Source organism: Aethalodelphis obliquidens, unplaced genomic scaffold, assembly GCF_003676395.1.
Source record: "Aethalodelphis obliquidens isolate GAN/ISIS:26980383/991018 unplaced genomic scaffold, ASM367639v1 scaffold9, whole genome shotgun sequence".
In the NCBI taxonomy this organism is placed as follows: Eukaryota; Metazoa; Chordata; class Mammalia; order Artiodactyla; family Delphinidae; genus Aethalodelphis; species Aethalodelphis obliquidens.
The window spans coordinates 25,996,569-26,019,585 of NW_020837953.1; the positions used below are offsets into that span (position 1 = coordinate 25,996,569).

The following is a 23,017-nucleotide window of genomic DNA, read 5'->3' on the forward strand; positions in this document are numbered from 1 at the left end:
TAGGGTTCAACGAGGAGTTAGTCCATACAAGTCAGTAAGTGATGGGGCTCATGCCGAGGAAGGAAGTGAGGGCGAGGAGGATTTACAGAGATCCCACGGGGACTCAGATGCGCCTTTTACTTAGCGTCTTTTGTAGTCACAGAATCCCCCATCCTTTGCATAAGGTACAAGAAACAGGTGGATGATGGTGTCTGGAAGCCTCACTTCTCAGCTTCTCTGTAGGCCCCTCTGTCTAGTGTTTCTTAGCGGGAAGCCGAGGGGTCCGGAGCCTTTGGAATATTGTGCTTCTTCCCATGGGATGCGAGTTAAACTGTCTCTGGCCTTAAGAAGAGAGATGGGTGTGAGGTATGCTGGGGCTTCCTGGTCCTGGACGGGGGACCACATGGAGGAAACAGGGGCTCTGGGGCTCCATGTCCACAGGGCTGCAGTTGGCGGGTGGGGTATCGCCATGGGCATCGCAAATGGCGCACAGAGACAGCACTTCCCAGCTGGCCAGCGGAATATAAGGGGCTAACACCCAGCCTTGGGGGGGGCTAACACCCCGCCTTGGGGAGGGGGCTGCAGAGTCTGAGGGAAGTTAAGGGGAAAGCAAGCCAGTTATGCAGCAGTGGGGTAGCCCTAGCAAGAGATAGGATGACCTTTCTTATGGGCAGCCTTACCAGGGTTAGGAGTCCCAGCCTCACGACAGGACCCCCAGCTGACCCAGGTCACTGCCTCCTCTTTGAGCCCCTTTGCTAGGATTGGTTCAGGATTCATGACTTCCTGTCTGCAGCTGGACAGGGCTGAGGACCAAAGCCAGCTGGCCCTGGCCACAAGCCTTTGGAAGTCCAGTTGCAGCAGGTCAGGGATCATTCTGTCCCAGCCAAGCAGAAACTGTGCCCTGCTATAAACGTTGTCAGATGAAAAGGAAGAACCCACGCCTTTGCCCTTCTGTAACATAGGCTGCTCTCAACTGGAAGTGATATTGGCTTCTTTGGTAAGAACTGATCACGATCCCCAAAGCTACCGACCATCCCAGCCCACAGAAAACCAGATGTGCCAAAGGGAGATCACGTTCGTAAAAACAATGCGTGTTAACCTGGAAAGGTCTGCATAAATGTCAACTATCATTGCTATTGTTGTTTTACGACAATAATGATTAATAAGGAAAACAAAGCAACTCAGGTTTATCTTATCTAGAATCTAGCAATTCCCAAAGTGTGTTCCACGGAACAAGTCAGAAGCTCATAGGTGTTTCTGAGGAAAAAAAATTAAAAAGTGTGAGGAGAGAGTCTACAGTCAATTTTGTGGAGATTCTGGTTGACGCAAGGTTTAATAGGTTTCTCTCCTGCAGAACCTCTGAGATAAATTCGTAAGCATTTGTTTCTTCCAGAGGAGAGAATTTCTGCAGCATTTTCCAAAGTTCCTTGACCCACTAAATGCTTTTCTCGTGGAACTTATTTCTCAGCCTGTGTTTTATGGAATGTACTTTGGGAAACATTTCTAGGTGTCATTCTGCAATTAATCAAATTTAGCCCCAAATTGCATGGTTAGCTCTTCTAAGCCTGACACTGACAGTATTTTTCTGTGTTGCCCCATAGGGTACCACTGATGCTGCATGCATTGGCCTGTCTCGACAAGGAAAATCCCAGTGCTAGTGTGTGATGGGGGCAGGGAGGGCTGAACAGGGAAGAGCGGGGCTCAGGGCTGCAGAGGTCACCAGAGGCTGCATGCATCACAGGGGACCTTGTGCCAACCTAACGCTGTTCTTCAGAGGGGCTAAGGCACACCACTGTCTCCTGAAACGGGAGAGGGACAAGTGGGTGCAACTAACACACGGAGCTTCCCCTAGAGACCTGACGGGGGAAGGAGGAGGCCGCCCAGCTCACTGCTCCCCTGTAATCCTGCTGGACCCTAAACTTCCGCAGGCCCCACCCTGAGGGCTCTGAGCTTTCCTCTCTGCAGCCTCTCTTCTGGTTCAATGTTGAGTTCCTTAAAGCTGGGCTCTCTCTCTCCTTGTCCTCTTCCCCTTTTCCCCAGAGAAACCCCCAGTTCCTTAAGAAGCTGAAGTTATTGATGTAGAGAATACTCCCCTCTGGAGCAGAGTTGATAAAATTAGCAAATGAAGATCCAGGATGCCCAGTTAAATGTGAATTTGAAATAACAAATACTTTTTAGTATAGGTATCTCCCAAATGTTGCATGGGATATACTTATACTAAAAAAGAATGTGTGTTTCTCTGAAATTCAGATTTAACTGGGTGTCCTGGATTTTAACTGGCAGCTCTATTCTGGGGCCTAGGATGTAACCTTTTCGGTTTTGCTTCTAAAGAATCTCAGGTGAGAGAGAGGAGGCCGTGGGGCCCTGTGGTTATGAAGCATCAGGGAGAACTCCCACCGGAAGCCCCTCTGTGGCCCCTGCTGGTGTGATGATGGATGTCTGTGCAGCCCCAGGTTGTCCAGGTGGGGGGATGGGGCCAACGAGGGGTCTGACTGGGTGTAGGTCAGGCGTGCTCTAGGCCTGGCAAAGAGAGGGACTGTGTGCAAGCCCAGAGCACTGCCTCCATGCTGGGAAACACAGGCCTTGAAGGTCAAGGTTACAGCCTGATAAGGACACAGGCGCCGAAGTCAAACAGCTCAAGTTTCAACCCCGGCCCTGATCCCAACCAGCTGTGTGACCCTGGGTGAGAGTAGCCTCACTGTTCCTCATTCCCCTGCCCCCAGAAGGGAACAGTTAGAGCACCTCTCGTGGCAGGGTATGGTGAAATAGAAGAGTCCAGAGAAAGTACTGAGCAGAGTGCCAAGCTCGTGTTAAACACCCGAAAGGTGACTGTTGTTATTATTGCATTTGCTGCGTGACCCTTCAGCTCTCTAAATTCAGCTCTTTGGGGTAAAATGGGGTTCATAAATACCAACCTAAAGAGCAGCTCTGAGCACTTGCATAAATTCTATTTTAATGGGAAAGATTGTGGACTGAACATACGCACACAAGCCCTTCCCTGCAGCCAGCCACCACAATGCCCCCTGTCTCCAGGGCCACACTGAAGGGGAAAGGAAATTTAAGTTTGGTCTCAGTCCTCAGGTGCCAGCGGCCTGTCTTCTTCCTGCCAGTCATCTGTCCAGGACTCTCCTGTGCAGCCCACTCCCCTCACAGCCCCTTCCCTTCCTTGACTCCCAGCAAAACTGGTCTTTTCTTAGTTCTCTTTCTCTACTGTGGGAGATGGGGGGCGGTTGCTGAGATTGTACACCTGGGATAAGTATGTAACTGAATAAACACGAATTCAGGGGTACCACACTGTGGCCCGCGGGCTGGGGACCTGTTTTATAAGTAAAGCTTGGTTGGAACATCTATTGTCTAAGGCTGCTTTTGTAGCACAACAGAAAAGCTGGATCATTGGGACAGAGACCATTAGGCAAGGCCAGAGGTATTTACTCTCTGGTTCTTTACAGAAAAAGTTTGCCAACCCTGCTTTACTCTGTTGTTCCCTATATATAATGCATATTTTTATATGCACATAGTATAAACTATGTGTGTGTGTGTGTGTGTGTGTGTGTGTAAAACACATTCCATCAGGGTACTCCCTCCCTGCCAGGCATTAAAGCAAACACTAGATAAAAAAGAATATGTCATTTCTGCCCCTCAGGGAAGTCCTGAGAAGAAAATAGACACCTAAACAAACAATTACAGGCAGACTTAGCTCCCGTTTGGAGGCTGGGTTATTGTAAATTAATGAATGATTGAATTGTAATGTCGTATGACAAATGCAGGAATTGAAGTGCAAGTAAAACCCTGACTTAAATCTGCAAGTGGGGTCCAGAAAATCCTGTCATGTAAAATGTGGGCCTGTGAGATTCCAAAATTAACCAAATGACCAGAACAAGCCTGTGTAGTTAGTGGGCTGGGAGTTCCAGGATTCTGGGAGCTGGTTGCCAATGACATTATACCTGAATTTACATTCTGTCAGGATGTCTTCTCCTGGGGTTTTCCAGTTTACACAAGACGCTAAGGGTATCAAGGAGGGCGTCACAGAGGAAGTGGTGCGGGGGAAAGATTTGGGGAGCAGGAGGTGAGGCAGAAAATGTCAGCAGGGGTCGGATCATAGAAAGATGGGGCTGCATGAACCTAAGACTGGACTAATCCTGACAGCAATAGGAGGGTTCTCATGGTTTTCTTTTTCTTCCCTTTTATTTATTGTGGTTGATCTCTCAAGTCATTATTTAGTCTTACATTCATCATGCAAAAGACCAGAGGTCTTGCCCATGCACCTTGGTGGCAGGGAACCTGCTTTGGCACGTGTGCTCCGGAGGGTGGAACAGGGCAGGACCATGGTGGATTTGCCATTGTAGAAGGCTCAGTCCAGCGTCAGCACAGACAATGCACTGGAGGGCGCAGGGCCAGCGGCAGCGAGATCAGAGTTGGGTGCAGAGGTCCAGGAGAGAGATGATGAGGATCCTCAAATGAGAAGGAAGGAGAGGGAAAGAGTGACTTACGGAGGACAGCAGCATCCCAGGGAGAAGCCAGGCTTGCTGCTCCCAGAAGTCAAAGCCCAGTAACAAGAAAGGCACTGGAAATTGAACTGTTCACAGCTCAGAGAGATAACCCAACCGGGCTAATGGAATAACCTACGTGAATAGGTTACCGTGAGTGGTTCTCAGTTTCACTTCTGCCTACGGTCACCCAGAGGAGCTTAGGCTCTCCCTCTGAAATTCTGATTCAATAGGTTTGGGGACAGGTCTAGGCATTGGTGTTTTTATAAAACTCCCCACGTGACCCTGATGCTGAAGGTTGCAAAACTGCAAACGTGAGCCAAGAGAACAGGCTCACAGTGGAGAGCTTACGCCAGACGCTGGGCAGGAGGCGTGGCAGGACAGGGCCCTGTGGACGCGTGGACCCCTGCCTTTGTCTGACTGACAGGTAGCAGGAAATGTACAGGACCAGGCTAAGGGTTGACTTGTCTGGTTGTCACCCCAAGTCATCCCCACAAGGGGAATGAGTGTGAGTCCCCTGTGAGGGTGTTTCAAGGTACACTAGTGACCGTGGACTCTATGGGGAACGGTCAGTGCAAGCATGGCCTAACGCAGGTGGAAAGTACATGGGCTCGGTAGCCAGGAAGTGCTGTGGACACCCAGCTCTACCCGCAGTGAGCTATGGGGCCCTGGGTAATGCTCCAACCCCTCCGGCAATCACACTCATGTCAACGAGAGATAATAGCCCCTCTCTCAATGGGTTATTGGGAGGATTAAGTAAAATCATTAAGTCACACAATGAACTCTTATCAAGGTATTATTATACATCAGGCACTGTTCTAGAAACGGACACAGAAGGGAACAAAATAGATTTTAAAAAAATGTCTGTCTTCATGGAGCTTATATTGTAGCAGAGTGGGACAAACAATAAACAAATGAATGCATCAGCTATGTACTATGTCAGATGTAGATGTGAGAGGAAGTGGAGACAACAAGTATAGACAATTCTTTGGGGTGCAAATATATGCAAAGCACTTGACAATGGGGATGGCACATAGTAAGTGTGCAATAAATTATGTTTACAAGGCCAAACAGCTAAAAGCAAGGGAGTTTTAAGGATTAACTAAGATAATGTGTGATGCAGAAGTGCCTAGCACAGCGTAGCTACTCAAAAGATAATGGATCTTATTCTTCCCTCCCCTGTCCATGCCCACTACCCCTCAAGTCACACACACACACATACACACACACGCCATCTCCCCTTTCCATGTTGAGGGCTGTGGAAGAAGAAATCTTTCTTCCTGCATCCTTTCTCCCAGCCACCCTGCCACTTTGTATCAACCGTATGGCCATGGACATGAAACAAGTTACTTGATGGAAGATAAGAAATCAAAACATATGGAGGGTGCTTGTCCAGAGAGCATAAGTGACTCTTCATTATAATATGGGAAATAAAGTCTCACATTAAAAATAAAAGAAGGTATTATGTAGCTTTTGCTGCACTCCAGCCACAAAGGAGATTCATTGTCATACAGTCACTGAGAATATCTTGTTGAGTGGCAAGAGCCGGGCTTTGTAGAAGGGACAAAATTCCCCACAGCTAATCTACAATGGAATTGTTCAATGTCAGGTACAGCTTCAATAATATTGTTCTGGGCTGCCTTGGATGTAAATATCCCACTTTTCATTTTGTAAGCCATCAAAGGGAAGTTTTCTAGACGGGAGAGCATGAACGGTTATAAGGTCTGTGCCAAAAAAACACATGGGCAGAATCCAGAAATCAAAGAACGCTGTACCTTAGAAAGCCTGGCTTTTGTGGCTCATCTCTGATCTCTGTCTGTCCAGAAAGTTGGGCATCAGACACAATACAAAAGACCAAACTTTAAATGTTGCCCTTGACACTCTTAAAAAGTACAAGATTGGCAAATCAGACTGGAGAAGAAAAGACAGACAATTACATCTGGACAATCAGGTAATCCCCCTTCATTTTGTCTCAGTGTCTAGAATACTGAAGGGAGGAAGGGAACTCTTGGTCATCAAGCACCCACTATGTCCTGGGCACTGTCTCTGTCAGAAGCAGTATTGTATTCCAAAATTAAGAGTGCTGAATGATGGAGCCAGAAAGACCTAGATTCAGAACCTAGCTCTGCCATTTTCTAGCTCTGGGGTCTTAGGGAAGTTGCTTAAGCTCTCTGTGCCTCCGTTTTTTTCATCTGTAAAATGAGGATAATAGTTGTCGCACATGATTGCTTTGAGGATTAAGTAAAATAAATTTGTAGCCCAGGGCCTGAAACATACGAGGAACTCAATGGTGGGTATTATATATCTAGCTTTATTTAATCTGTACAACAGTGCTGTTATGAATTGAATTCTGTCCCAAAAAGATATGTTGAAGACCTAACCCCAGTACTTGCGGATATGACCTTATTTGGAGATAGAGCCTTTGCAAATGATGAAGTTAAGATGAGACCATTAGAGTGTGTCCTAATCCAATATCATTGGTGTCCTTATAAAAAGGTGAAATTTGGACATAGAGACACAGAGGGAGAATGCCAGGTGAAGGTGAAGGATTGGATGGATGCATAGACAAGCCAAGGAACGTCAAAGATTGCTTAAAAAAAAAACTACCAGAGGCTAGGAAGGGACAAGGAAGGTTTCCCCTACAAGTTTCAGAGGGATCACGACCCTGTCGACACGTTGATTTTAGACTTCCAGCCTCCACAACTGTGAGACAATAAACATCTGTTGTTTTAAACCACCTGGGTTTTGGTACTTTGTTACAGCAGCCCTAGGAAACTAATACAATTCACCCTCTAACCCCATAGGAAGAAAAAGAAAGTATCCTCATTTTTAGATGAAGAACTGAAGTCCAGAGAGGTAAAGTTTATGGCTCAAGATCATTGAGCCAGAGGTGGACGAGCTGAGATTTGAATCCAGGCCTCTCTGAGCCCAGCGTCTGCCCTCTCTTCGTTCCCTGTGTGACCTTTCGGGAGCAAAGATAAAAAAGGAGGTGGGGTTGGAACTGAGACTCATCACACCCAAGTCCCAGTGGCGGTGCCAGGTCAGAGTGATCTGATTATGAGCGCTCATTAAGTAAAAAGCAGTGAGCGTTAGAGTGACTTTTTAAAAAGAATCGGGTTTTATTTATAGTGACGTTCCAATCATTAATTTCAAAGGAAGAAAGTCCAAAGCAGAAACAGGTTCGTTAAAAATGTGACATTAGTAATTTAATTAAATTGGGTCTTTGCGTCTCGTTGCGGAAAATGAACCGTTAGTTCTACACCAGTTCTCAGCCCATTTCCCAGGTTGGCTCCCTCCCCTCACCTTAGTTTGCTTTCTTCTCCAAATGTTTACCTGACCTGCCCCTCCCACCCCCAACACTCACAAACACATCGCAGTTCCTGCCTCCACTGTGGCAGTAGTGCGGGATCGTGGGAAATGCCAAGGAAGACAGCACTGTGGGATCATGGGAAATGCCAGGGAAGCCAGCAGCACGGGATCGTGGGGAATGCCAAGGAAGCCAGCACTGTGGGATCGTGGGGAATGCCAAGAAAGCCAACAGAGCGGGATCATGGGAAATGCCAAGGAAGCCAGTAGCATGGGATCATGGGAAATGCCAAGGAAGCCAGCACTGTGGGATCATGGGAAATGCCAAGGAAGCCAGCACTGTGGGATCGTAGGGAATACCAAGGAAGCCAACAGAGCTGGATCGTGGGGAATGCCAAGGAAGCCAGTAGCATGGGATCGTGGGAAATGCCAAGGAAGACAGCACTGTGGGATCATGGGAAATGCCAAGGTAGCCAGCAGCATGGGACCATGGGAAATGCCAAGGAAGCCAGCACTGTGGGATCATGGGAAATGCCAAGGTATCCAGCAGCCCAAGGACTATTCTAAGCTAGGCTAATAGACAGGGTGACGGAAGTCAATCCTTTCACCTGGGTTATGTCACTTGTCAGAGGTAGAGAACGGGCCTGGAGGAGCTCTTCATCCCTTAAGATAGTTCTTCCACAAAAACATAAGGGCAGGGGCCCTTTTGTCTAGTTCATTGCTGTACTACCAGCACAGAGTGCAGTAGGCCCACAATATATTTTCGTTGTATGAAGGAATTGATGTATCAATGGGTAACCCTTCCAAATGACTAATTGATGAACACTCAAATATGTCCCTACAAGTGTCACACACTGTGTCAGGCTCCCAGGATACACCCAAGGACTGCATGGCCCTACAGTACAGTGGAAGGATAACACCTGTCGTTTTTGAGCACCTACTCTGTGCTGGGCACTGTGCCAGCCATGCATCAGTTATTATCAGTAACCTCATCAACCACTAGATATTACTGTCCTCCTTTCTCAGTTGAGGAAACTAAGGCTCAGAGAGCTCACATGACTCAAGGCCACAGAGTAAGACAGTGACAGCACCTGGCTTCAGACCAGATCAAGCTAGTACCAAAGTCCGCCCTTTCCCTCTACAACAAGCTGTCTCCTCCTGGGAGGAGAGGAGAACTGGGAGAGAAAGCCTTCTTTCTGAGGGCTCTGAGATCAGCAAGGCTGGCAAAGAGGGTCCTGGAAGACAGAAATATGGGCTGGAAGAGGGTACTGCAAGGGCCTGGGAAGCTCTCTAGAATCCAGGCTGGCCGTCTCCACTTCTTCATCTTTATTCCTAATCACTGCCACCCTTACCCTCTTATTCCAGACTCTCTGATCTCTTAGGTTGTCTCTGGCCTCAGGGCCTTTGCACATGATATTTCCTCTGCCTGGAACACACTTTGACCTAGCTAATTCTTACTAATCTCTCAGGGTTCAGCATAGACATCACCTCTTCCAAGAAGCTGGCCCGGACTACCCCCTGACTGGGTTTGTTCCCCTGCCTGGTCCCTATCTCATCATAACACTTAACATACCTTTAATCGTATGCATCTCCCAATGGACTGGGAACTGAGATTCACTTGTGTGGTACTCACTGTATCCAGGCTTTACATACCTCCACTCACGTAATGCTCACAGTGACCCCAGAGGAAGGTACTATTGCGAACCGCCTCTTACAAAGGAGGAAACTGAGGCACAGAGAGGTTAAGAGACTAGCTCAAGGTCCCACAGGTAGTTATCCATCAGGCTGTGATGCAAACCCAAGCACTGAGGCTCTCGGGTCTGTACTTTCCACCACCCTGCTCTGCGGCCTCTCAGGGTTGGCCTCAATAAACCATCGCCAGATGAATTAATGGAGAGGTACTTGGATGGCAATCTGGACACGGCTGTGACCACTTGTCCTTGCCTTATGGGGAGGTGTGAAATGGTAGGAGGTGGGACCTTCTGGACACAGGCAGTTCCAACTCTAGGAAGAAAGGCAGAGGGTAGGGGGAGCTGAGTCAGGTTGAACAAGTGACTCGGGCACAGAGGAGCTGCGCCCTCCCTTTCTCCCTCCTGACTGGCGGGTCATGATCTCACGCACCCTCACCAAGACCATTTCCTCTGGATAATGAGTCCACACTGGCAGCTGGCGTTATTGCTCCGGCTCAGGTGGCACACTGTACATCTTATTCTCCGGCTCCCTATTTTCCCCTTGAAACGGGTCAGTCTGATCAGAACTCAGGTTCTTGTCTCCCTACCTCACTGCTTACTCCAGCACTAATGACCCCTTCAACTCCCCCAAACCTGCTGGGCCAAAGTACAACTCTGGCTGCTGGGGCAGATCGTTAAAGAAAGGACATCGGGTTTAATGAGCACCTACTCCGTGCCACTGTCTGTGTCCCATGGAAGGGACTGTGGAGTCTGAGATCAGAGCAACCAAACCCAAGAGATTAAAGTGATTTCCCTGGGGCATCTCGAGTGAGGGGATGGACGTGTTACTGAACCAGGTTCATTTTAGCCAAAGCTCTGAGACGCCGGGGTTTGCAGCAAAGAGAGTGTTTATTCACAAAGCAGCCAAGCGAGGAGATGGGAGAACAAGTCTCAAATCGGCCTTCCCAAAGGCAAGGGGCTTAGGGTATCTGTGGGATAGAGACTAAAGAAGCAGTGTGGTCTGAGGCGTGGGGAGCTTGGGGAGCGTGGGGAAAGGTGGTTGGAAAAAGGGGCAGTAATCATCCGTCTGCTCAGGCGTAACTAAGCTACAGGCCTCCATTTTGGGGGTGCTTAGCACCATCTGAGGGTGGAGTTTTGGGCCCTCCGACATCAAAAGTCAACAAGCAGACACTTGCGCATGTCCAGTTAGAGCGAGTCTTAACTGGCTTAATTTGAACTAGACACAAGTTCCTGGGAAACAATTCAGGCAAACATCTTACTGTTCAGGCTCTTGGAGGACATGCAAGTCTTTTGTAGCAACAGTTAAAACGACCTTGATTGGTGAAGGCAGGATACAGGTGAAATGGATTTAACTGATGCTTACCCACAGTTCAGACATACTTCACATCCAGGGCTGCACATGAGAAAAGGCAGGAAACCTGGATGTCCAGGTATAAGTTGCGTGTGCGGCTCCTCCTGAACGTGTGAGCCCTGCGAGTACTCAGGGACCAGGCAGCCTTCAGGGGCAGCCCTGTCCTACGGAGGAAAGGAGGTCCGGGGAGGAGGGTCACCCAGAGAGGTGCTGCTCAGAGGCCAGGTGTCAGGGCTGGAGACCTGCTCACGGGCTGCGTGTCTCTCCTTTTGCTCACAGCTCTCCCCAGCCACACGTGTGGGAACCCCGGGCGGCTGCCCAACGGCGTCCAGCAGGGCTCAACCTTCAACCTCGGCGACAAGGTCCGCTACAGCTGCAACCCCGGCTTCTTCCTGGAGGGCCATGCCGTGCTTACTTGCCACGCTGGCTCTGAGAACAGTGCCACGTGGGACTTCCCGCTGCCCTCCTGCAGAGGTAGGTGGCCAGGGAGGGCCTGAGGGGTGGGCAGCACCTTGGAGGGATGCTGCAGCTTCCAGTGGGACCCAGTCTCCATCCACTCCAGCAGGAGGTGGGGTACCCATTATGGAGAGCCCATGTCTGGGGGCCACCAAGGGTCCTCCGGGTTCCCAGGTATTCTAGGGGCTTTTAGGCCTCCCTGGACCTCGTAGTCCTCAGGTGTGCACTCCCTCAACCTGCTTCCCCTGCATCAACAAATTTATTTTTAGTCTGTCTGCCCTTCCCTCCTGCCCTCCTATCTCGGAAGATACATCATTTCTCTTCCTGTTACCGATGTGTCTCCTGTGCACGGCTGTCTCCCGGCTGTTTTCCTATTGATCTCACGCCGGCAGTTCTCCTCTCTTTTCTGTAAATTCAACCTCTCTCCCTATATAATGGTGTCCTCCTCCCAGTCTTCAAATATGCTCAAAACCTCTTTACCCCAGCACTGCCCCCCAGAAAAACCCAACTTCCTTCAGTGCTGCATCGGTCTCAGCCTCCCAGCTAGGGTAACCAACTTATCCTGGTTTCCCTGGTACTTTCCCATTTCTTAGCTCCAAAAGTCCCGCATCCTGCAAACCCCCTCAGTCCCAGGCAAACCGAGACAGTTGGTCACCCCCTTCCCAGCCTATTTCTTATTGCCCCTGTATAGTAATCAAGCTTATTTCAAAAATAATTTCCCATGCCTCTTATCTGATGATAAAAAGAGCACATGATCATTTTAAGTGAGCTTAGAAAATACAGAAGAGAATAAAGAAGAAACAAAATTTACCTATTTTTAACCACGATTTTCATATATTCCCTTCCCATCTTCTTCCTCTTTTTTTTAAATTGAAGTATAATTGATTTACAATGCTGTGTTAGTTTCAGGTGTACAGCAATGTGATACAGATATACATATATATATATATTCTTTTTCAGATTATTTTCCATTATAGGTTATTACAAGATATTGAATATAGTTCTCTGTGCTATACAGTAGGACCTTGTTATTTATCTATTTTATATACAATAGTATATAAAATATACTATTGTATATAAAATAGTATATTTTAAAATATACTATTTTATTTATAATAGTATATATATCTGTTAATCCCAAGCTCCTAATTTATCCTCCCCCTGCCCCTGGCTTCCCCTTTGGTAACCATAAATTTGTTTTCTTTGTCTGTGCATCTGTTTCTGTTTTGTAAATAAGTTCATTTACGTCATTTTTTTTAAGATTCTACATGTAAGTGATGTATGGTATTTGTCTTCTCTGACTTACTTCACTTAATGTGATAATCTTCAGGTCCATTCATGTTGCTGCAGATGGCATTATTTCATTCTTTTTGATGGCTCAGTAATATTCCATCGTGTGTGTGTGTGTGTGTGTGTGTGTGTGTGTAATATCTTCTTTATCTGTTCATTTGTTGATGCACATTTAGGTTGCTTCCACGTCTTGCCTATGGTAAATACTGCTGTTATGAACATTGGGTGCATGTATCTTTTCGAGTGAGAGTTTTCCTCTTTTCTGGATATATGCCCAGGAGCAGGATGGCTGGATCATATGGCAACTCTGTTTTTAGTTTTTTAAGGAACCTCCATACTGTTCTCCATAGTGGCTGCACCAATGTACATTCCCACCAACAGTGCCGGAGGGTTCCCTTATCTCCACATTTCCCTCCTCTCCAGCATTTATTATTTGTAGACTTTTTGCTAATGGCCATTCTGATTGGTGTGAGGTGGTACCTCATTGTACTTTTGATTTGCAATTCTCTAATAATTAGTGATGTTGAGCATCTTTTCTTGTGCCTGTGGGCCATCTGTATGTCTTCTTTGGAAAATGCCTATTTAGGTCTTCTGCCCATTTTTTGATTGGGTTGTGTTTTTGATATTGAGCTGTTTGTATATTTTGGAATTTAAGCCCTTGTTGGTCTCATTGTTTGCAAATATTTTCTCCCATTCTGTAGGTTGTCTTTTCATTTTGTTGGTGGTTTCCTATAAGTTTGATTAGGTCCCATTTGTTTACTTTTGCTTTTATTTCTTTTGTCTTGGTAGACTGAGTGAAGAAAACATTGGTACAATTTATATCTGAGAATGTTTGTCTATGTTCTCTTCTAGGAGTTTTACAGTGTCATGTCTTTTATTTAAGTCTTTAAGCCATTTTGAGTTTATTTTTGTGTGTGGTGTGAAGGAGTGTTCTAACTTCATTGATTTACATGTGGCTGTTCAGCTTTCCCAGCACCATTTGCTGAAGAGACTGTTCTCCATTGTATGTTCCTGCCTCCTTTGTTGAAGATTAATTGACTGTAGGCATGTGGGTTTATTTCTGGGGTGTCTATTCTGTTCCATTGATCCATACGTCTGTTTTTGTGTGCAATACCATACTGTTTTGATTATTATAGCTTTATAGTATTGTCTGAAGTCTGGGAGGATTATGCCTCCAGCTTTGTCTAATACATATTGCATACATGCATATATTGTGAATATATATATGAGATTATAATACATGTAGATATTTTTAACCACCTTATACAAACTGTGACATCATGAGAAGGGTTTCCTCATGACACCAACAATGCCCAGCATCTTGAAAGCTCCACCCAGCCTTGTCTATCCTCATCTCCCACTTACTCCCCTGCAAACTGGCCTTTGCCACAAATATTTTGCATCACGTTGCCAAGTCAAATGGGAATTGTTTTGGCCCTTGTATTCCTTGATGTCTCAACAGGCTTTTGCATTCTTGACCACTCTTTCCTTCTTGAAACCCTCATCTTGAAATCCCATGGATCTCTGAACACCCAGGTATAAGTCTAGGAGGATTGTTTCAAGGAGTTGAGAAGTGATTGGAACAAGTAGCTCTCCTTAGGTTCAAGTTTAGAGGAAGGTTTTATGTAATTACTATCAGAAGACTAGCTCGAGGAGAAGCAGCTCCCTCCTTCCACCACATGCTCACACCGATTTTCCTGTCTACACGAGCAATGGAAAATACTTGGCACATAGATCCCGTTCTCTTCTACCATTCCCATGGGAGGCATAATTAATTGATCATAGTACCCTTCCTGCTTGAGTCTGGAGGCAACTGTGAATTCCTTTCAAACAGGCAAGCCACAAGCAATCAGTCTGAGTTGCTGCTTGACTCTGTGTTTGTTTAGCCCTCCTCAGCCAATAGAATTGGCCTCAGCCTTGTTGGTCCTTTTTGATGGATCGTGGGGAAACTAGTCTCGTTTTCTCGCCTTCCTAAGTCCCCTCCTCTCAGGCCCCCTTTCTAACATGGGATAACTTGGGACACATCTCTCTTCATGTGATTGATACCGGGAATGTCCAAACCAATCACATGAGACCTTGGCCCCTACACACAAGTGTGTGGCCCTGAGTGGCCTAACTGTGGTCTGAATCTGCTGTTTCCACTCTTCCTGATGGCACCTCTACCCACTCCCTACCCAGAGGATGTCACGGTTTAACACACTGATCTTCCAAGGAGAGGCATCAAAGTTGTAACATGGTAACAGAATGTGAAACATGATAGTAAATGAAATTAAGTATTTAAGCTGTGAAACGGAAAACACAATTCTCGTTCTTTTTACAGAACTATAAATATCATACTTTTTTAATCAATATGGAAACTAAAGACAAATGTAGCCCATATATCAGAGGCAGAGGGACTGTCACCCTGTCCTCTGAAGTACAGTTCACATCCGTATCCCATCTTAATGAGGTGGAAATCTACAATCCCTCCAAGTATTTTCAGGAATCTTTGTCAGCTCTGGCTTCCTTTGAACCTTGAACTCACTGCCATGCCTCACCCGTCTCACTGCATAGCGTCTCCAGTCACCTGTCCCACTGCATAGCGTCTCCAGCCACCCCACCACACACATCCCAATTCATTCTCCACCGCAGGAGTGAACTTCCTAAGACACAGATCTGACAGCATCACACGTTGCTCAGACTCCCGCCAGTGACTCTGTATCACTGACAGGGTCCAGTTCAGATTCCTTAGCGTGGAGCACAAGGCCCTTCCGGAAGGAGGCCGAGGCCGACTTTTCTAAGTCCTCTCTAAGTAGCTTGCAATTAGCCACAGCAGAAATGCTCCCTTCCAGAATGCACACACCAAGGAAGCCAGCCGAGCATGTGAAATCCTGCTTTCAGAAGGGCTTCGAGCCCCGGAGACTCCCCGGGGCCTGAGGCGCCGGAGACAGAGCTCTGCTCAGAACTGGGAGGGCACAGAATCCTGTCCCACTCTCCGAGCCCCCAGGGCCCTCCACTGCCTGCGATTCGGGTCCATTTCTCATTTAATTCACCACATGCTGCAAGAATAGCGTGAGAAGCATCCTCAATAATGCCTGTGATTTTCTGGAAGTGATTTTCCAAACTGCCCTTCCTTAGTAGGCTGAGCTGAAAGGAACAGAGAAGGGTCCTCCTCGTGTGCCTCATGGTACCAGGAGCTGTGGTCATGCCGGGGTTAATGGGTTCAGACTCAGGGAGGATTAAAGCCTCTTGGCCTTTCTTTCTCTCGTGTAGAACTCTCAAGGGCTGGCATCTGTAAGTGAATAAACCTCATCCACTGGGCAGTGGTCCATAAATACTGTCTGTAAATACTTGCTGAGTGAACCGATGGCTGGATGGGTCTAATTCCCCACCAGGATTATGTAGGCATACGAGCCCGAAAGGGAAATTACTGGCCTGGGTTCGCCAACCTGCCCGGCCGCTCAGAGTGACACGAGCTCCTTGAGTCCCAGGCTTCACAGAGCAGCTTGGAGGGTGGTGCCTCTGCCTCACACAGCAGACGCCACCCGCCTGGCTGAAAGGTGAGCTCCGTCTGGAGACACAGCCCAGACCAAGAGGGAATGGGGGCCATCCAGGGTCTAGGGGCAGAGCAGGTGCAAGTCTCACCTCGAAGGAGGCCCAGCCCAAGGCTACTAGTCCATCAAGGCTTGGCCCTGGTGGCAGAGGGAAGGAGGAAGGGTGGGGTGTTGTGAGGTGGGGTGACTGGAGATGCTTTGCAGTGAGACAGGTGACAGGTGGCAGAGACCACGTGGTCTCCCTTCACTTTGTGTCACTTTCAGCACCTTTTCAAAGGCGGAAGTCCGTGGGAGCCCTGAACCTTGCGGAACCTCTTTGATCCGTAAGAAGGGAGAACATGTGGATTTCAGCAACAGGCCCCTGACTTGTGAGGGACATTGGACCTGGATCAAAGAGGACCGCATGGGGAAGGAATCACGTTCAGATGCTCTGAGCGCTGAGAGGCAGGTGGTAGAGAGAAGCATCCTGAACAAGAAAGACTTGGCCCCTGAGGTCCAAGCCCAACACTGCAGGCTGCCCCCAAACCCAGGAAGACAGGGATTTGGTCTGCAGCTTGGGCGGCCAGTGCCCAGATGCATTCCAAATATCTTGGCCCCAGGGAGAGGAACCTGTGAAATCTGAGACAGAAGCAGTGTCAGGCATGGAAAGAGCATGGATTCAAACAGGGCTACGTTCAACCCTAGCCATGCCAGCCCAGAGCTGTGGGTCACCGGCTAAACCCTTCTGAGTTTTAAAGCGGGGACATGAGTAGTGGCCTTGAAGGGTGATTGCTTACTTGTTCACTCACTCAGCATTGAACACCTTTTGGTTGAGTACCTACTATGTGTCCGCCAGTCACTGACTCAGTCCTTATTTATTAACTGCCTTATTAAGTGCCAGACATTGTTCTAGATGCAGAGAATCGCAGTGATGAATAAGTCAGACCAAGTTCCGTGATCTCAGGGCGTTTACGTTTTAGCATCCTCAGGCAGAATACAGGCAAGAAATCCAGTAAACAAATTTCAGATTGTAATAGGAGCTATGAGGGAAATCAAGTTACTAGTAACAAGGGAGGCTGCTTCAGAGGGAGCCGTCAGGAGGGGACTCTGAGGAGGCGGCATTTGAACTGAGTCCTGAATGACGAGAAGGAGCCTGTTATGTGATGACCTGGGCATTCCCAACAGAAGGAACAGCAGGTGTAAAGGCCCTGAGGTGGGAGAGATCTTGTTAGAGGAACAGAAAGCAGACCCACGGCGGGCAACGTAGAGTTGGGGGGGAGGCGAGGGGAGTGGGTGGGGCTGTGGTGGAGCAGGACCGGAAGTGTGGGTTTGGTTCTAAATTCAGGAGGGAGCCAGGAAAGGCTTTTCAGCATTGTGTAAAATGATCACCCCGGGTGCTAGAAGGGAGAAGGATTGTAGCTGGCAAGAGGCACGACTGGGAGGCCAGTCAGGAGGCAGCTATGGCAGGTGTGCAGGCTGGAGACGATGCATCTCGGTCAAGGGTGGCCGTGGTAGAGGTGGAGGGAATGGGGTAAACCGGGGCCGTGGTTTAGGGGCACAGCCAACAGCCTTGCTGATGGAAGGCATGTAGGTGCTGATGGAACAAAGGGTCGGGGTTGACTCCTAGGCTCTTTCTGGGGTGCTGGCAGGGTGAGGATGCCAGTGACCAAGATGGGGACGACTGCAACAGGGAGTGGGACGTGTGTGCCCTAAATGCAATCAGGAGAGCTCATTTTGTCCGGGTCAAGTTTGAGATGCCTGTGAGATCTCCAAGTAGGGGGTATCAGTTCTGTGGCTGGGGGCAGTTCCAAGCTAGAAAGAGATCAGGAGAGGGGTGAGAGACCCTACGTGGCAATGGAGATAGCCAGGAGGGTCTGGGGACTGCATGCTGGGACCCCTTGTGCTGTTCAAATTATACAACATACAGAAAGCACCAAATACCCTGCCAGACAGTGTGGACATTGAGTGATTCCAAGCACAGGGACTTGGCATGGACCATGGCTCCCAGAGGGCATTCCTAACTACGGGGTCCCTCTACTACCGCTGGGCTCACTAGTCCTTCTCCTGTCGCCTTTGCCATCACTACTGTTACTATTACAGAACCACGCAGAATGTGGGCTCTGGAGTCCTATCACCTGGATTCAAATCCTGGCCTTGCCACTCACACCCACTAGCTGAGTGACTGTGGGTGTGAGTGCCCTTCTCTGTGCCCTGGTTTTCTCACCTGTGAATTATAATAACAGTAGTACTTAACTCAGAAGGTGAAGTGAGGCTCAAGTCGATCAATGCTCCACTCGCAGCAGAGGGCCTTGTTCACAGCAATGACTCAATGACAGTTAGCTGTGGTGATTCTCAGAGCCACGGCCATCACTGGCCGGCGTTTATCAAGCACTAGCTATATGCCAGACCTTGTGTTATCTAATTTAATCCTTACAAAAACCCCAGGAGGTTAAGATCTTACAGTGAGACCTGGTGAGGTGAGGTACTTTGCCTGTGGTCGCACAGCTAGGGGGTGATTCTGCCCAAGTCCATGTGCCTGCCAGCCACGATCTTGGCCAACCCTGTCTACTGTAGACAAGGACGATGGCCTGTGGCATCGTCAGGAGACTCATGATGGCATGGCAGGAGACTCATGATGGCATCGTTACATCCAGAGCTCCTGCAGTTTGGTCCGGGACCCAACAACTTGGTCCCCTCATAGGTACATCCCCTGGGGGAGCACTGCTGGTGGGTTTGGGGCAACAATGCCCTGGCTCTCTCAGCCTTGCACTAGAGTTGTAAGATGGTAGCTTCTCCCCAGTAGGGGGCCTATTGGAATTTTCCTTTCCTCAGAGGCTGAGTAGCCCTGGGGAGGGAGGATACGGGTAGAACCCCAATGCCAAGGGCCCCAAAGCTTCTAGGCATCCAAGATTGTGCCCTGGAATTAGCCTGAAATGGTGGGGGGTGGGGTGGGGAGGAATACAGTGTAGGTTCCTCCATTCCTACCTGAAATTTGTGAGTCACTGGAGAGTTGACATCAAAGGGAGCTGAGGGATAGTTCTCTAAAATTATAGTTAATTGAGGAAATTTCAGTGGAACTTAAAGACAATCATAAATAAAGTCATAAACTTGGAAAGGCAGCTATCAGCATAACACACCTGCACCCTAGAATATACATGACTTAATAACAATGGAGAATGCCCATCGCCACAGAAGGGGAAAGTGTAAATTAATATTTTAGGAGTGTGGTGTCAGCTGAAGGTTATATTTTATGACTCTGAAGTTGTAACCATGAAATATGATACCTTGTTTAAAGTGTGAGAAAACCTCCAAACAACTTTTACAGCATCTTCAATCAAAACAGAATGGTGCAGGAACAAGGTTGTCAAAGGAGCCTGAGAGGCAGGGAAGACTCCAACGGCAAAGATGCCAGCTTCAGAGTAGACAGGCGCCTCTGGCTGGAGGGTCTTAAGCTCCGAGTGCTCAGTTCCAGCACAGTCTGGAAGTGGTTGACTAAAATTGGGACGTTTGACTGTCTCAGGATGGCTTACCAAACTGCTATCAAGCAGGGAGTGTTACTGAGCCAAACCTGGGTCTGCTCACCTGACGCACAGCAGAGCCAAACTACTGACACAGGATTGTGGTGAAGGAAAACACAGCGTTTATTGCAAGGCCAAGCAAAGAGAATGGGCAGCTCACGTTAAAAGACCCGAACTCCCTGATGGCATTCACGCAAGGATTTTCAAAAGCAAAGTGAGGGAGAGGGTCACGGGGTGCCTGATCAGTTCGCGGACATTTCTTCTGATTGGTTGGTGGTGAGGTAATTGGGAGTCAACATCATCAACCTTCTGGTTCCAACAGATATGGGTTCTACATGCTGGTGGTCAGCATGCAGTTAACTTCTTTCACCCGGTGAGGGTTTTAGTCTCTGCAAAACAACACAAGGATATGGCTCAGGATATTGTCTATAGCCCTTGAGGCGGAACTAAAGGCCCTTGACTTTGTTTTATGGCCAAACTATTGTTATTTTGTCTTGCTTGACTCTTATCCTTTGTTTCTGCATTGTTTCACTTTTCTAATTAAATGTACTCTTTGGGATGCAGGGAAGGCCTACGACGCTAAACCTTTTTCTTTTTTTTAACACCTTTATTGGAGTATAATTGCTTTACAATGGTGTGTTAGTTTCTGCTTTATAACAAAGTGAACCAGCTGTACATATACATATATCCCCATATCTCCTCCCTCTTGCATCTCCCTCCCATGCTCCATATCCCACCCCTCTAGGTGGTCACAAAGCACCGAGCTGATCTCCCTGTGCTATGCAGCTGCTTCCCACTAGATATCGATTTTACATTTGGTAGTGTATATATGTCGATGCCACTCTCTCACTTCGTCCCAGCTTACCCTTCCCCCTCATCGTGTCCTCAAGTCTATTCTCTACATCTGCGTCTTTATTCTTCTCCTGCCCCTAGGTTCTTCAGAAACTTTTTTTAGATTCCGTATATATGTGTTAGCATACGGTATTTGTTTTTCTCCTTCTGACTTACTTCACTCTGTATGACAGACTCTAGGTCCATCGATCTCACTACAAAAACTCAGTTTCATTTCTTTTTATGGCTGAGTAATATTCCATTGTACGTATGTGCCACATCTTTATCCATTCGTCTGTCAATGGACACCTATGTTGCTTCCATATCCTGGCTATTGTAAATAGAGGTGCAATGAACATTGTGGTACATGACTCTTTTTTTTTTTTTACTGAACCATTTTGAACCTTACTAGCTAAGGTAGCTCTCAGCTAGATATACTTTTTTTTTTTTAACATCTTTATTGGAGTATAATCACTTTACAATTGTGTGTTAGCTTCTGCTGTATAACAAAGTGAATCAGCTATGCATATACTTACATCCCCATGTCTCCTCCCTGTTGCATCTCCCTCCCACCCTACCTATCCCACCCCTCTAGGTGGTCACAGAGCACCAAGGTGATCTCCCTGTGCTATGTGGCTGCTTCCCACTAGCTATCTATTTTACATTTGGAAGTGTATGTATGTACATGCTGCTCTCTCACTTCATCCCAGCTTACCCTTCCCCCTCCCCGTGTCCTCAAGTCCATCCTCTATGTCTGTGTCTTCATTCCTGTCCTGCCCCTAGGTTCTTCAAAACCATTTTTTTTTTGTTTTAGATTCCATATATATACGTGTTAGCATATGGTATTTGTTTTTCTCTCTCTGACTTACTTCACTCTGTATGACAGACTCTAGGTCCATCCACCTCATTACAGATAACTCAATTTCATTTCTTTTTATGGCTGAGTAATATTCCATTGTATATATGTGCCACATCTTCTTTATCCATTCATCTGTCGATGGACATTTAGGTTGCTTCCATATCCTGGATATTGTAAATAGAGGTGCAATGAACACTGTGGTACATGACTCTTTTTGAATTATGGTTTTCTCAGGGTATGTGCCCAGTAGTGGGATTACTGGATCATATGGTAGTTCTATTTTTAGTTTTTTGAGGAACTTCCATACTGTTCTCCATAGTGGCTGTATCAATTACATTCCCACCAACAGTGCAAGAGTGTTCCCTTTCCTCCACACCCTCTCCAGCATTTATTGTTTGTAGATTTTTTGATGATGGCCATTCAGACTGTGTGAGGTGATACCTCATTGTAGTTTTGATTTGCATTTCTCTAATGATTAGTGATGCTGAGCATCCTTTCATGTGTTTCTTGGCAATCCTGTATCTTCTTTGGAGAAATGTCTATTTAGGTCTTCTGCACATTTTTGGATTCGGTTGCTTGTTTTTTTGATATTGAGCTGCATGAGCTGCTTGTAAATTTTGGAGATTAATCCTTTGTCAGTTGCTTCGTTTGCAAATATTTTCTCCCATTCTGAGGGTTGTCTTTTTGTCTTGTTTATGGTTTCCTTTGCTGTGCAGAAGCTTTTGTTTCATTAGGTCCCATTTTTTATTTTTGTTTTTATTTCCATTTCTCTAGGAGGTGGGTCAAAAAGGATCTTGCTGTGATTTATGTCATAGAGTGTTCTGCCTATGGTTTCCTCTAAGAGTTTTATAGTGTCTGGCATTGCATTTAGGTCTTTAATCCATTTTGAGTTTATTTTTGTGTATGGTGTTAGGGAGTGTTCTAATTTCATTCTTTTACATGTAGCTGTCCAGTTTTCCCAGCACCACTTATTGAAGAGACTGTCTTTTCTCCACTGTATATTCTTGCTTCTTTTATCAAAGATAAGGTGACCATATATGTGTGGGTTTATCTCTGGGCTTTCTATCCTGTTCCATAGATCTAATTTCTGTTTTTGTGCCAGTACCATACTGTCTTGATTACTATAGCTTTGTGGTATAGTCTGAAGTCAGGGAGCCTGATTCCTCCAGCTCCGTTTTTCTTTCTCAAGATTGCTTTGGCTATTCGGGGTCTTTTGTGTTTCCATACAAATTGTGAAAATTTTTGTTCTAGTTCTGTGAAAAATGCCATTGGTAGTTTGATAGGGATTGCATTGAATCTATAGATTGCTTTGGGTAGTAGAGTCCTTTTCACAATGTTGATTCTTCCAATCCAAGAACATGGTCTATGTCCCCATCTGTTTGTATCATCTTTAATTTCTTTCATCAGTGTCTTATAGTTTTCTTTTTTTTTCTTTTTTTTTTTGCGGTACACAGGCCTCTCACTGTTGTGGCCTCTCCCGTTGTGGAGCACAGGCTCCAGACACACAGGCTCAGTGGCCATGGCTCATGGGCCCAGCCGCTCCGCGGCATGTAGGATCTTCCCGGACCGGGGCACGAACCCATGTCCCCTGCATCGGCAGGCGGACTCTCAACCACTGCACCGCCAGGGAAGCCCTTATAGTTTTCTTCATACAGGTCTTTTGTCTCCTTAGGTAGGTTTATTCCTAGGTATTTTATTCTTTTTGTTGCAGTGGCAAATGGGAGTGTTTCGTGTCCC

General features: G+C 47.1%; 1 protein-coding gene across 1 annotated transcript in view; it reads left to right on the top strand.

The window, feature by feature from the left end:
• Positions 1-23,017, top strand: part of CSMD2 (CUB and Sushi multiple domains 2) — a 668,027-nt gene that overhangs the window by 218,167 nt on the left and 426,843 nt on the right. Inside the window, exon 4 of the mRNA XM_027109194.1 lies at positions 11,094-11,288. Within this exon, the coding sequence (XP_026964995.1) occupies positions 11,094-11,288 (195 nt within the window). The remainder of the gene's footprint in view (positions 1-11,093; positions 11,289-23,017) is intronic.